The sequence below is a fragment of the Nyctereutes procyonoides genome, unplaced genomic scaffold (assembly GCF_905146905.1).
Source record: "Nyctereutes procyonoides isolate TBG_1078 unplaced genomic scaffold, NYPRO_anot_genome, whole genome shotgun sequence".
NCBI classification, from domain to species: Eukaryota; Metazoa; Chordata; class Mammalia; order Carnivora; family Canidae; genus Nyctereutes; species Nyctereutes procyonoides.
In genome coordinates, this window is record NW_026575119.1 from 1613772 (window position 1) to 1629477 (window position 15706).

Below are 15706 nucleotides of genomic sequence, written 5' to 3' on the forward strand. Positions count from 1 at the left end.
AGCCCAGAAATATACAAATATACTCAACTAACTTTGAAAGATCCAAGGAAATACAATGAACATAAGACAGTCTTTTCAACAGATTGTGCTGGAACAACTAGATATCCACTACCAAGAAAAAAAAAAAAGAATCTAGACACAGACTTTACACCTTTCACAAAAAGTAACTCAAGGTGGATCATAAATCCAAATATAAAATGACAAGTTTATAGCAGATAGCATAGAAGAGAAACCTAGGTTACCCGGAATTCAGTGATGACTTTTTAGATAAATCACTAATGAAAGAAAGAACTGATAAATTGAAATTCATTGAAATAGGAAAGCCTTTGCTCTATGAACACACTGTCAAGAGAATGAGAAGTCAAGCCACGGACTGAGAGAAAATATTTGCAAAAGACACATCTGATAAAGAAATGTTATCCAAAATGTACAAAGAACTCTTAAAACCAGAAGAAAACAACCAATTAAAAAATGGACGAAGATCTGAACAGACATCTCACCAGAGAAGACATATGTGTGGCAAATAAGCACATAAACAGGTGTTCCATATCACTTGTCATTAGGGAACTGCAAATTCAGACAACAATGAGGTACCACCATACACCCATTAGAATAGCCAAAATCCAGAACACCGACAACACCAAATGCTGGTGAGGATGTGCAGCAACAGGCACTCTTATTTTTTGCTGGTGGGAATGCACTTTGGTACAGTCACCTTGCAAGACAGTTTGGCAGTTTCTGACAAAACTACACATACTCTTAACATACGCTCCTTGATATCCAAATGAGTTGAAAAGGTATACACAAAAACCTGCATACGGATATTTATAGCAGCTTTATTTATAATTGCCAAAACTTGGAAGCAACCAAGATGCCCTTCAGTAAGCAAATGGATAAATAAACTGTGGTACGTGCTTGCTTCAGCAGCACGTATACTAAAATTGGAATGATACGGAGATTAGCATGGCCTCTTGCACAAGAATGACACACAAATTCATAAAGTGTTTCATATTTTTAAAACAAACAAAAACTGTGGTTGATATAATCTGGAGAGAGAATATTATTCAGCACTAAAAAGAAAGAAGTTGTCAAGTCATGAAAAGACAAAGAGGATCCTTAAGTACGTATGACACAGTGAAAGAAGCCAATCTGAAAAGGGTACATGCTACAGGATTCCAGCTATATGACATTTTGGAAAAGACAAAACCATCGAAACAGTAAAGAAATTGCCAAGGATTAGAGGGAGGGAGGGAGGTATAAATAGATGGGGTGCATAGGTTTTTAGGGCAGTTAGACTAGTCTATATGATACTATAAGGATGGATACATATCATTACACATTTGTCAAAATCTGGAGAATGTGCATCATGAGTGACCCCAAATATAAACTATGGACATTGGGCACTGATGATTTGTCAATGTAGGTTCAACAAGTTTAACAAATGGACCACTCTGGTGTGGGATGTTGGTAGTAGGGGAAGGTTAAATATGTGTGTGGGAGGGGGCCAGAAGGTATATGGGAAATCTCTATACTTTTGGCTCAATTTTGCTGTGAATCAAAAACTCCTTTAAAAAAAATAAAGCTTATTAAAAGTATGTATATATGTGTGTGTGTCTATATAATAAATATAATTTTTATTTAAAGACTTCGATAATAGATCTTGTGTTTTCAAGTTTAATAGGACTTATTTAGAAGAAACAACCCATTCACCCCCGACCCCAACCCCCTTGGCAATAGAATAGCAAGTGCTCTCCAGATTTCAGCCTGTTTTTGAGGGTGGCTACTGCTGTCTGGGTAGGGCTGGGCTTCAGAGGACCCCAGGCGAGTGAGGGGAGAGGCTGCCTTAGGGAGAAATGCAGTGAGTTTCCATGGTGAAGATATAGATGAAGTAGGAGGGGGTGCTCTCTCTGCTCTCTATGACAGCACTCTGTCAATTTCATATTTGAAATGAGGTCTCAGTACCTCTCACTCAAAGACTTGTTTGGTCACCACCTAGTCCTAAAGGAACAGTATAGTCATGACATCTTTAGTTAGAGCTCACCTTGGAGGTAAGAAAGTCCCAGCTCTGCTGAGGAGACAGAGGCGCTCAGAGGGAAATGACTAGGTTAAGGTCCCTCAGCTGGAGGGAGGCTAGAATTTGGGACTTATGATGAATTGGATATAGGCACTTCTCATGGCTATTTTGACACCAGGGACATTCCAAGGGGAGTAAAAAACAATCACTGGTACTTGGAGCTTTAAATATGATCATGTATTATGTATGCACCAACTGAATTATTCAGCCCAAGCCAGGTCTCCCTTTCTGGGCTGGGGTTCAGGTGAGGTACAGTGAAGACAGAGACTAAGGGGCAGGGGGTCTGTGGTTTCTCATCCCAGAAAATCACTGCAAGCTCCTGTCTGAATGGTCTCTTCCTTGCTGTATCTTCCTCTCCAACCAAACCACACCCATCTATCTCTACCACATCTTCCTTCATCGAGCTAAGCAAGATAGCACTGTCCCTGAGCGGGGGCAGGAACTCTGGTGTATCCTTGGGCTTCCGACTTCCCTTAGGATATAAAGCTTGGACATTAAAGGGGGAAATTTTCCTCTAGACCCAGTTTCATGATTACAAGGTGAATTAATGCCATCAAGTCTACCTCAAAGTCTGATCCAAGGATGGAATGCGTGTGACTGACTCTAAATATATGAAAAACTGATCACACACACACACACACACACACACACACTGAAATGCAGCAAAGTAGTTATTTCCCCAAAGGAAACAAGTTCTTCCCTACTGCTCAGAAATTGCAATGAGGCTTAAAATGTGTAGGCATTTCCTCACCTGATTAATAGATACAAAAGACAGGTGTTTATGGGCAGCAGGTATAGCAGGAGAATAAGTAGAAGCATATACAGGTTCCTATAGAGCAAAGCAAGAGGATTAGAGGTGAAAAGAGAAGGTTTATCAGAGCTGGGTGGGGAGGAGTAGAGACAAATACAGGATTTCTCAACCAGAATGTTAATTTTCTCATTGCAATTTCAGTTCTCTTTTTGAGACAGTCCTTCCTATTTGTTTGTTTTCTTAGAGTGCTAACAGAAATCCACACAAGCACAGTAAATATATCTGAGTCAGTTCTATGCGGTAATTACATGAGTTAATGACAAGATTACTGCAATTTCTATGATATTCAGTTACAGAGAGGGGAACCGTGACTTTTGTCAACAGTTTCAGCATTCAACATAAAATCTTTCATTTAAAGTCTTTAAAGTTCATCATTATATGATTAAAAAAAAATTAAAGAAGCAGGATAGTTCTCTACTCTGCGTAGAGGTGGCATCTGACCTCCAGGTAAGAAACCAAACAGCAAGAGCTTAAAAGGGAACCACCACTGATGAGAATTACACATGGCTCAGTAGAAGTGTGGCTGTAATCTAGAGGACACCTATGTTAGAGTCAGGCTTACCCAAAGCAGATTAGAAATGGCACTATCATCTGCAAATCCTCCTTCTTCCTACAGGTTAAAACAAATAGGAAATATTGCAGAGTGCTGGAAGAATAGGGTTGGGTTAGAGTGTCACAATCATTTTCAAGGACTTGTGCCTGGGTTCAATCAGATGCATGCACATGCTCACACGGTTGGGTGGCACAAACACCAAGTAAACTCATATCCCATCAGTGGGACGATAATCTTGAATTCGGAGGTCATACCATCAGTCTTTTTCTCCCTCGGCTCTTAGCTCTTTGAATGGACTTCTTTCTCCTAAATTGTGATTTGGAATGTCAGTGTCGGCAGACAATTAGAAGGTAAATCTGGCAGATTTGCCTTCGTTGGATTTTCAAGAACATGCTCTGCGGATATCACAGGTCTTAGCTTGATTCACTGACCTGATGTCACTGAGCACAGCTGGCTATCAAACCCACATCCATGACACAGGCACAGAGCTGGGTTGTAATGGCAAACTCTGTAAAGGGATTTTATTTCCTGGAGAAAGTCTGGTATGCTGGATGATCTTAAACTGTATGGGAGTCACTACATGCCTTGATGTCAAACATGCCAAAATGAGGTTGAAATGTAAAGTAATTACTTGGTAAAAATAAATAAATGCAATTGAGTTTTAAACAGAGAGACTCCTGGTTTGAAAACTTTGCTTCATTTTTCTCGCTCTTTGGATGGAATGAGTTAGCCTGGAGGAAATGGTCTTCACATCATGCTCAAGTGCACACATTCCAGACACCGCGGGCCCGGCCAAATCTACAAACCACATGGCTTTCCCATCTTCGGAACTAATTATATATGCCAGAGAAGCAAAAATGCTGCAGTCAGGTTAGCCCTGCCCTGGAAGGACTAAACCAAGAACAGGAGAAAGGAGAGAGAAGAAAAGAAGAGAGGCAAGGGGAGGGGAAGAGAGAGAGAGAGGAGAGAGAAAGAACCCAGACTGGTTGTTGTGGGGAATGAGAGAGTCAGCTACGTAAATGGTTTGTACTCAGAAGTTCCAAATAATTGATCTTGATTCAGGGAGAATAAATTTGCAAAGCAGGGAACTGCTGTTAAGTTAGGTATTCTTTGAGGGACACCTGGGTAGCTCAGTGGTTGAACATCTGCCTTGGGCTTGGGGTGTGATCCTGGGGTCCTGGGATTGAGTCCTGCATGAGGCGCCCCACAGGGAGCCTGTTTCTCCCTCTGCCTGTGTCTCTGCCTCTCTGTGTATGTGTCTCATGAATAAGAATAAATAAAAATCTTTTTAAAAAAAGGTATTCTTTGAGACACGACGAGTCTTTGTAGGGAAAAGAAAGTTCTACGTTAGTTCCCCAAATCTATTCCTGGGACAACAGATATTTTCTTACCAGGGAGGATCCAGAATGAGACACCAGTTAGAGCACCACAAATTTGTTTTGTTTGGGGACAAACTCTTTGATATAAACAGGACACTTACAGATTTTCAAGGCATCATTTAACATTTGTTTTTATTTTTATTTTTATTTTTATTTTTTTAAAGATTTTTTTTTAAAATTTATTTATTTATTTATTTATGATAGACATAGAGAGAGAGAAAGAGACAGAGACACAGGAGGAGGGAGAATCAGGCTGCATGCCAGGAGCCCAATGCGGGCCTCGATCCCGGGACTCCAGGATCACGCCCTGGGCCAAATGCAGGCGCTAAACCGCTGAGCCACCCAGGGATCCCCTAACATTTGTTTTTAATGTGGCTACTAGACAATCTAAAATTACTTATGTTGCTCACATTCTATTTTTATTGGATAGCAAGGATTTTCATAGGGGCTGCGGACGTGATTTATCTAGAATTCTGTCTCTGTTTCCCTGCCTCCTCTGCATTTCTCCAGCCTGCAATTCATGGGGCTGGGCTTATAGCACGCAAAAGCTGGATGAGGGCAAGCAGAAAATGTTTGGCAACCACAATTATGTGCCTTTAATGAATTAAACTGTGTCAGAAGTGATGCCCTGACTACATAACCAGCTCTCTTCTTCCATTGGTGGAAAACGTGGAATGTTCCAGAGCTTGCTCCCCTTAGCAGAGCTCTCCACTGGCAAGTCTAGATCCAGCCCATGCAGCAAGATCCCATCTGCACACACCCCATGGTATGAATGTCTTTCTCTGGGGCAGCGCTCAGACACCCAGCAAGCAGTGGCGTCTCTCAAGCACTCCGCGGCTGTCGGGGGACTGTCTGAAGACAGATTAGGTTTCAGCCACCTCACATCTGAGCCTAGCGAAGGTGTCACTGAAATACACTGCCAGCCCTTGGGAAGTAAGAAGCCAAGGGCTTATCAGGGTCCATGTGAAAACCATTTGACCTCAACAGAACTTGAGATCTCCCAATGTCTGCTACAAAGCCTAAAATAGATTGGCTTATTTTAACTTCAAAGAGCTTACTGTCTCAGGCTGGAGTGAAGTAGGTCACTGAGGAGGAGGAAGAGCGAGTTCACTGTGGCTGTGGCTTCTGCAGCATCCAGTAGCCCAGAGACACACCTTCACACTCGGGCCTCAGGCTGGCTTAGAGTCCTAGTGCTTCCCCCACCATGGGCAACTACAGTAACCACCGTGCACCTTCTGCCTTCTGAAAACCTTAGTCAAGTGGGAGGTAGTTCAGATCTCATCCTCTAGCTCAAATGATCTCTCTACCCCATCTCCTAAGGGATAAGGCACCTATCCCATTCACGGTTCCTGAGGAACCTAGCTGGCTTTGTGCATGACATCTGTATCTGAATTTTCACCTGACCATATGGGACCGTCAGCAACTCAGGGTTCTTTGCATCTTCCAAAATGGCCAACAAGAGGTGAGTGTTAAAGTCATCATTGAACCAATGATTTCAAGACTCTTTCAAATAAAGTGTGTGGGCAACAGGGATAAATTGAGGGACCTGGGTTTTTTTTTTTTTTGTCACCTCAAGATCTCATTCTTGAAATCCTGATTTTGCACACATGCTTTTAATATCCAGCTATATTGGAGAATTTTACAAATGGCTGCAATTTAATGTCTTTGGTCATTATCTTTAATAGCATATATGTCTCAAAAAAGAAAATTCAAATTGCTGTTTCAATTTAACCTAAGAGGACACACAAGTGCCATATAAAATGGTGTCAGAATTCCCACCTCACCATCCTATACGGACACCTCCCTTTTATGTAAGTCTCTGAATGCATGAAGGCCACATTCATAATTCCTCTCTTCCACAGATGCTAAGAGAGGTGTATGTGATCATCCTGGTGGATTTTTCTGGTTGTTGTTGTTGTTTTTTTCATTTCTGCTTGAAGACTTTTGACCCTAGAAGTTAGCCAGTGGATGTGTGACAGGTGGCCCACTTGTCCCCAGCCAGCACATGCATTTGCAATCGTAGGGCCAAGCAATAGGAAAGTCGTCATCAGCTTTGAAAGTGTGCACTGACTGGTCAAGAGCTGGTCATCATTACATTAGTAATTTAACAACCTGTTGATACTTTCATAGATGAAATGCTTGTCAGTATCGATAAAGTATTACTTTTATTTACACATGTAACATATTTTGCTATACATTCTCAACAAAAGTCACACCTGCTCATTGTAAAATATGCTCAGCTCAGGATCATGAAAACGATTACTGATCACAGGCATGCCCTTGTTTTGTATGTTTCGGTTTGAAATCTCAGCAGAGGACATTCAAGTCTACATTTTATATGCAACTTATAAACTGCTCATGGTCCATTAAAGATTTTCACTATAAAAGTTTTAATAACACTGTAATGTCTGACTTTGTTTAGGAAGGTTTTAAACCAAAGTAAAAATACATACTTTAAAATGTAGGAACTTGCTTGCTGATACGTTAGGGACACAGTGCTGTTACCAGTTAGATAACATCTCAAGACTTTCCCCTTTGCTCGGTTTCAGCTGCTATGTGATAGATGTGCAGTGTGTACCCTAGCAAGACAGTGCTTTGTAGAGTGGTAATTAGTTGGGGCATGCTTGCCTATCTGATGCACTTGCAAGCAGGATGTTAGTTGAATGATTTTTCCCAACACGGAAAACATTACCTTCTTCTTGAGGGACTGTTCCGCTTCTTGTATGTGCAGGCTGCTGGAGACAGACGCCTTGCCGTACTCCTGCTTTCTGCTCAGTCTGTTTTTCCAATCTTCTTCACCACTCTTCTTCAACAGCGCTAATCTGGGGGAAGAAACAGGCCAACCCAAAAGAGTTCAGCACCAAACTCTTACTTTTAACACAACCATAGTTTGGGTTAGTCAGTCTTTGGCCAAAACATGACCATGGCTACCTCATTTTAATCTTTTTGAGTTTCACTTGTTCTTAAAAAAGTCATGTCTGGAAATTAATACAAACATCCCATTTTCTAAGATGCTCCCCACCCCTGGATTTTAAAGTTGATTGTAATGCAAAGCTGAAATCTGACCTGCCAGATAGAGATGCATCATCAGAGGAATATGTCTGTTTTCTCCCTGCCCTTGAGTTAAGAACTAAGAACAAGGAGATAAAGGTAACCATCCCCAGAGAAAAATGTCTCCTAATGACCCCTTCTGGTCACTTTGTGAAATAACATTTAATGACTATAGTTGGATGGAGTACTCCTTTGCAGAAAACTTAGCAGAAATGGATTTGAAAACTTAAAGCATTAAAAAACTGAAAATCGCTTAGTAGCATACTTTTCAGGAAAAGTCAAAAGAAGATGTTTGAGATTTTCATTTTTCTTTCTTTCTAAGCCCTACTCCTTTCCTCCAAAGGCACTTGGTCTCTCCAATCTATCTTAATACAGAAACTATTCTCTACAAACCCGTTTCTAAAATGATTACTCAAACTTTCCTCCTGGGGAAAGCCATATACCAAAAAAGAATCTAATTAATTGAGATTTTTACCTAACCTACTTTAGCTCAATTCTGAAGTGACTTGATACCAAGCTGCCTGGATGCTACAGTCTGTGAAAGGCTGTTTTCAGGAGTGTGAGGCTGCTCCGGCTCGCTCTCCTATGATGAATGAGGCAGTCTCAGGCATTTCAGTTGGACAAATGTGGGCAAGATAAAAGGAAACAAAGTGAGCATTGAATTCATTTGAACTGATGTTCAAATAATGTAAAGATTAGAGGGGAAAAGGGATTACATCTCATTTCTTCTCTGCTAACCCTGCCAGGCCAGGTCTTTTAAAACATCTTAGTACAAGTCCATAAACGGCATATTGCAAAGCAGCACATCGGCTCTGGCATGGTCGTGAACTCTGGTCCAGCAACTGGGCTTCCTTTCCTTGTTGGTCATACTGGGAACTGGACTCGATGGTCTCTTGGGTCCCTTCTACTAATTTTCCTGACTCCACTAAAGAAAGTTTTTCTAAGCAAATAAAAAACCAAACTTTGCAGTACTCAAATAAGAATCTACTTCCATCTACAAATTTATACATAATCATACCTTACCTTATCTATTCATTTAGTCAATAATGGAAAGTAAGTAACAAAGAAAAGAACTCCCCCAAGGGAGCAGGAGCTTCAAACTCTGGACCTATCCCTTTCTCTTCCTTCCTTTCTGCTATGTGACAGCAGATAAAATCTCACACAGTCATTCTACAGAACCGATACAATACCACCGTGTCAGTATGTGATATTGTGATTTATAGTAAGAAATATATATACTTGGTTTTCATCACCTCTTCTTGCCTAGAGCTGCTAAACCCCTTGGAGTTTCCTAAGTGATGGGAACAACAGAGGTGTCTTTCTATTAATCAGGTGACTTTGGGAAAACACTTAAGGATGAGGACTGGTTGCCAGGAGAACCAACCAACCATGTGGTTTGTGATTAGAGGAGGGGGACTTTCAGTCCCACCCCCTGACTTCTGTGGAGGGGAGAGTGGATAGTGGTTGAATCAATGACCAATGACTAACTAGTCAACCATATCTATGTAATGAGGTTTCCATATATACCCAAAAGGATGGGGCTCACAGAGTGTGGAAGCTCCACATCCTTTCCCCATACCTTACCCTAGGCATGTTTTCCATCTAGCTGTTCCTGTGTTTATCCTTCTATAATAAGCTTGAGATCTAGTAAGTAAAACCTTTGAGTTTAGAGGATCCTCTAGTAAATCAAAGGAGGCAGTCATTGGAATCTCCATTCTATAGCCTATAGGGTCAAAAGTCTAGGAGACAACTGGGACCTACCTCTGGCATCTGTGTGTGTGTGTATGTGTGTGTGTTACGGGACATTTTTATAGGATGGGACCCTTAACCTGTGGGATCTGATGTCATCTCCAAGTAGACAGTGTCAGAATTGAGCTGAATTGTAGAACTCCCAACTGGTGTCAGACACATGATTGGTGGTAGAGAAAAAAAAAACCATGTTGGCAATTAGATAGAGTCAGAATCCTAAGACAGGTCCCATTTGGCTAAAAGTTCCATTTAGCCCTACATTCTATAGTCTGTGATATTTGACAGTACTCTGCAAGCCACCAGGGCTGGTTCATATACTTAAAAACAAATTCTCAGTGCCTTCAGGTGTTTTCAGACTATATAACGATTTCTCTTTTCTCTAAGTATTCTGAATGAGTCAGTTTTGTTCTAATAAGAAAAAAATAACCTAGTAAAATCATGAAAAAATAATTAGTATTTGCATAGAGCTTTCATAGGTTTCAAAGTATCTATAAATGAGATTTTTAAAAAGTGAGTATTGCCAGTACTTTTACACCCAAATGGAAAAGTACTTCTAATTTACCATCTTGTGACAAGAGATATTCATCTTCCTCATATTCTCCTTGCAAACTGGTCTCAGAACCAGCTTCTGTCTCTTACTTCACCTTTGACACAGACCAGTAGTAATTCATCTTGGCCATCTACCTTTTTAATCAGATTTGATCCCAAATGAGTTGAGAGAATCCAAAAAGTCAAATTCATCCTCATGATTGGGCTTATGGGAAACACTGTGCTACAGTCTTTGAGGATGTTCTCAAAACAAAGCTCCTGGGTATCCGGAGCAATGAAAACATAATCCAAATAACCATATGGTTTCCTTGGTGTCTGCTCTGAGGAACGTAAACCTGACTTAGAAAATAGCAATCTGTGGAATCTATAATCACTTTATAGTCCACTCATGCTCTACTGGTTTCAAAAAAGCTGGATATTGTTCTCAATGTGACAGATGAGGCAAGAGTGCACACACAGGCCAAGGATTTCATTGACCGAGGTCACGCTGTGTGTCAGGGGGCAGGGATTTTCGGTTTCCAGGTGGGGGTGCCCTGCTTCCCAATATGTGCCTTGTCTCTCTACACTAGTGTTGTTAGCTGACCGGACACATTTTTGTCCAAATGTTTTAGAAACTGCATAGTATCCTGGCTTTCTTATAATGTTGTCCCCCCAACCCCCTCCCGAGATGGCCTTCAAAGAATTCATCCATTTCAAAAAACTGAAATCTTGCTTCTGGATGTGTTGGCAGGGTCATCGTCTGGCACTTCCAAAGACTACAGAGTGAGTAGGATAACATGGAAGAAGCAATGTTTCAATTTAGCCCACATGGCACTTGGACCCGGCCCTAGCTTATGGAGTGTAAATGATGGCTAACTTAAAAATAACATGCACTGAAACTGCAATGCATCATTCCTGTCCCTTCAGATTTCCTACTTGGTGTTCAACAAGCTGAGGAGGGTGGGACGCCTTTCTCTCCTCCTGTGATCCCATGACCCTCTGAGTCAAGGAGACCGCTGTGCACTGGTGGGGGCTGAGGAGCAAAACGTCTGCTCCTACACATGACATAAATTACTGCCTATGCAATTCCAACAACTGTCAGCACTTTTAACATCCACCAAGTCCAAGTGCTATTTGCAGGGCTGTGATGTTGAGAGCCTAGGCATCTGCTTAGTCTGAGGCTGGGAACCCAGTGAGTGGCACTGGGTTAGCCTATTAACCCCAAGGCCTGGCCTGGGGCCACCATGATGTGTGCTTCCAAGGCCGCCTGGGGAAATGTCTGCTTCTCTTGCCCAGGCCCGCACTCTTCTCAGCAGGGAACGCTGGCCTGACATGTTGTGTTCAGCCTGGTCTGAGAGGCCGGCCTGCTTAGACCGGGCTCTGCAGGTTCTCGGCAGTCAGGGCTGGGTCAAATGTGGGACACGAAACCATGTGCCCCTTAATCTTACAGTTTTTCTTTTTCCGTTCCCCTTGAAAAATGCCCCCACATTTCGGAGAATCACAGGCACTGCACAGATTTCAGATAGGCCTGACGAGCACTGATTAGTACTTGTATCAGATCTTGGTCTTGGCTGGTTTGCAGGCCGCAGGAGTGAGCTCATGTGTCTTTTAAATGAGGACAAATCAAAGATCAGAAAGAGTCTGCAAAGGGGACAGACATCTCTGTCCCTAAGTCTTAAGTAAATCTGGGGGCCCTCTGGAGCTGAAATCTTGAGCAAGAGCCTCCAGTCCCTGTAGAGGAAGTAGGGACATAGCCTTTGACTGGTGGGGAGCAGGTAGTGGGTGGAGGGAACTGTAGGGGGCATGGAAGCCAGAGTGGGCCTCTATGGGGCAGACCACTATAGGCTGGCGAAGGGTAAGGGGCACATTCTTCCCCATTCTGGCAGTTCAACTAAGCCCTAATGCACCAATTTCCCAGTGAGAGGATGGTTTTCTTGCCTTTTTTAAAGGAGTCCTCCCCTGAATATGAAAGTACAGATACGATTGCTTCAGTAACTGTGGATAATATTTGTACACTTTGAAAAAGGTTTCAAAAGTTTTCCCCCTAAAGAATTTATTTGACTTATAATGTTTTTCAAAGAAGTACCTAAACAGGGATGCCTGGGTGGCTGCTCAGGGGGTTGAGGATCTGCCTTTGGCTCGGGTTGTGATCCCTGAGTCCTGGGATCAAATCCTGCATCGGGCTCCCCAGAAGGAGCCTGCTTCTCCCTCTGCCTGTGTCTCTGCCTCTCCCTCTGTGTCTCTCATGAATAAATATAAAATATTAAAAAAAAAAAGCAGTACCCAAACAAGGGTAACTTAAACCCAAATCATTTAGGCAGTTATGAAATAGTGATTTTATTAATCCAGTGGAAAAAGCCAATTGTACCTGAAGTATTGTGCTGCTTATGACTCAAACTTGGCATTCTGTATGTGAGAAGAGATGAAGAAAGGAAAGGAGCCTTTGGGTTCATTTCCTTGAACCCCAGCCTACCCTAAAGGAGGAGTGTACTGCGGATTTCCTGTAATTTCTTAGTGGTTACACTCTTCTAAGACCCAGTTATCATATACAAAATGGGGTTTGCATCACCTCTGCATGAGGGCTGCCTTTGGCATTCAGTGAGGTAGTACCTGAAGAATTCCAAGGGTGGAAGGTGACCCCAGGTGCCCCTTAGAATGCATGACTGACTCAACATCTCAACATGCCCACATCCTGAGCAGAAAAGAGACAGATGCACAAAGCTGAGGAAGCCAGAAATGCCACTTTTTAGAAATGATGAGGGAAATCTTCAAAGTCTGGTCTCTACCTCTTGAAGATTCTGATGTGAACATGGAATTGGAAATAAGCCATGTAGAGAACAGGTGAATTGAGAAAATGACTGCAGGAGGAGGACAATCTTTCTACCACTGCTGTCTTGCTAACATTTCTGTCCTCTGGTCGGTTTCCCAGATGGAGCACAGGTGGGCTGCTGATGCACCAGTGTGGGGCTGTGTGAATCTCACCCCACTACCTACCAAGGGAAAGCTGGAGCACCTGGGGTTGTCCCATTGACCCCTGTGGGACTTTGTGTCTCTTGGAAAAACAAAACCCCTCCTTTGGTAAAATGAAACAGTCAGAAACTAAAATAAGGTTTAAACGTTCCATGTCATACTTCACATTATTTGGAAAGCCCAAATAATATGCAAAGAGCATTCTTATTTGAAATAGGCCAAGTTTCATTCTTTCTTAACAGAAGGGAGGGATCGGGGCCCCACTTAAGGAAAAATGATCATAGATGGACTGTCAAGATATAGAGTTTTGTTTTTTCAGCAGAGTACAAATAAAAGTACTATTAAGATAAGGGGGAAAAGATCACTGACAATGTATTTTCTAAGAGAAGTGTCTCTCTTCCTTAATTAGCAGCTATGTTTGTCATAAATGATGCTAATAGATATACATCACCAGTGATCTTTCCCCCTTATCTTGACAGTACTTTTATTTGTACTGTATAAATAAAACTGTATTTTTACAGTCCATCTGTGATTTAAAAAAAAAAAAGTTTAAAAAAGTGTCCCTCATCCTTTTTTTTAAGCATTTATTTTTAAAAAGCTCAATAGCTGAAATATTCCTTACTCATGGTTCTCAACAGAATGGGATCAGGAGCCTCTTGGAGACTGTGAGAAGTTCTGTCTCCCACTGGCCAGAAGATAGATGCCTGTGCACGGAGAGCCAATTTTGAACCCACTTCCAGGCAGGTCACAGAAAGATACAGATAAACTCAAATTTACCAAGAACAGGCAAGTAAATCAAGATTTACTGCATAGTGGAAAGGCACAAAACTTCATCAAAAGTCCTAAGTCCCAGCAGACAGATCATACCTAAAGATGGAGACTTTCCTTTAAGAGCCTGTGAAAGAAGGGGGCATATTGATATTTTTCGCTGTAATTTCACCCTGGGAATATTTTCTGATGTATAAAATACCTGAACTTGTGTGTAAGAGATATTTGTCATTAATTCCCTTAAATGATGTCTCTTCCTTCTCATCCAACTGATTATCAGAAGTAGGATCCCTGGGATCAGAATCTCTCTGGTCCTGGTGTCTGTGGAGGAGGCCTTCATGCCAGCACAGGCCAGACAGCTTCCCTGATTCAAGACATCACCGTTATTTAGCTGAAGGGGTAACATCAGCCCTTTCATCTAAGTCCGGTCCAGCAGTCTCACCTACTATGAATTTTAAACAAGTGAAGGCAAAAGTAAGATTTAACTATCTTACTAATTTGTCAGTTGTGAAGGGCTCCATCTATCTAACCTTTTATGAATCATGCTCAAAAAGTTTGACTTGAAAACAGAATGATGAATTTTCATTGCGGCTTGAGATATGTCTTAGGGAGTGCAAAATGCATTCAGAAAAATCAGAGTAGCCACTTCCCGACAGAGAAAGAAAGCTTCTGAATGATGGGAGGTGCTAAGGAAGGGTCCAGCTGGGCAGAGTAGGTGGTGCTTGTCACACTGGAAATGTATAGAGATCTTTTGCAGCCAGTCTTTCTGTCGCTATGACATCTTTTGCTGCTTAATTCCTCGGTGGCTAAATATTTCCTCCAGGTCTTTGTATCTGTCCCATTTAAACATATCCTTTCAATACTCCATTATTCTTTTGAATGAAATGAGGTTAGAGCGTTACTTGATACTGAAATGTAACCTTTCATAGCTATTATCTGATATAAAATTTCTAAACCCAGTTCAGAAGAGTCATCCATCTCACTTTCTGTAGAATAAACAAAACTTAGATTCTAGTCCCAAAGACATATGTCCCAAATATGGGTTTATCTTCATTCCATCTAACACACACTTTACATAGACAGACAGTCACAAAGCAGTGGATGCATTCAATTTGAAGCCATGTGTCTGATGGGGAAAGAGCCAGGATCTCAGCTCCCATCACCGGACAAAGAATTTCATATGAAAAAAAGACAATGGAACCCCAAACAAATGAAGCAAGAGGAAGTCTGCGTCTGCTTTTTCCCTCATCTAAGTCTGGAACTGACACTCCTTCACGGTCACCACCCCCTACACGTCCAGGATCATGACGTCATCTCTGCCCATTACTTGGATATTTTCCTATGAGCAAGTTGTCAGCTCCTCCCTAATAGAATTACTTCTTAATCATTCAATCCTATTACCTTTCTTTAATTGACATGGTTTTGCTGGCTGAATCCAGAATGCCCTCCACCGCTGGCACTTTGATCTCTCCGGCAGCAAACATGGCACATGGATTCCTGGGGTACTTCTCCTGTACTGGTTCTACAGAATCGTGCTGCTTCCAGGACATGGGGGCTGCAGTCTGGGTGACGGTTTTCCCGGCTGCTGTTCCCGTCTGCTCAGAAGCAGGCTCCCCAAACTCTGCTGCTGGGAAGGAAAGGGAGCACCGTCAGCACTCACTCCTCCAGGCAGACATTCCTTCAGCGACTCACCCCCAGCCATCCGCACGCAGAGTTCAATATGTGGGCGCAGGGGGGTTACCCAATCTCCATGGATTTATGCAAATCTGCAGCACGCTATACTCTGCAGGGAAACCAAACTGCCCAGTAGGTTACTGCACACA

At 42.1% G+C, this 15706-nt stretch overlaps 1 protein-coding gene and 1 non-coding gene across 21 annotated transcripts in view; one reads left to right on the plus strand and one right to left on the minus strand.

Annotated features, from left to right (window-relative positions):
- Positions 1-15706, minus strand: part of SVIL (supervillin) — a 231753-nt gene that overhangs the window by 41115 nt on the left and 174932 nt on the right. For 12 of the 20 annotated variants that reach the window (XM_055334465.1, XM_055334464.1, XM_055334471.1 and 9 more), the window contains 4 exons: positions 15285-15510; positions 7510-7639; positions 3448-3495; positions 2826-2903 (listed from right to left, as the gene is read on the minus strand). In XM_055334465.1, the coding sequence (XP_055190440.1) occupies positions 2826-2903; positions 3448-3495; positions 7510-7639; positions 15285-15510 (482 nt within the window). The remainder of the gene's footprint in view (positions 1-2825; positions 2904-3447; positions 3496-7509; positions 7640-15284; positions 15511-15706) is intronic. The other 8 variants (XM_055334476.1, XM_055334475.1, XM_055334473.1 and 5 more) reach the window with 3 other exon arrangements.
- Positions 912-1016, plus strand: LOC129515611 (U6 spliceosomal RNA). Its single transcript, XR_008665609.1, has one exon. It is a non-coding gene; the product is annotated as a U6 spliceosomal RNA (small nuclear RNA).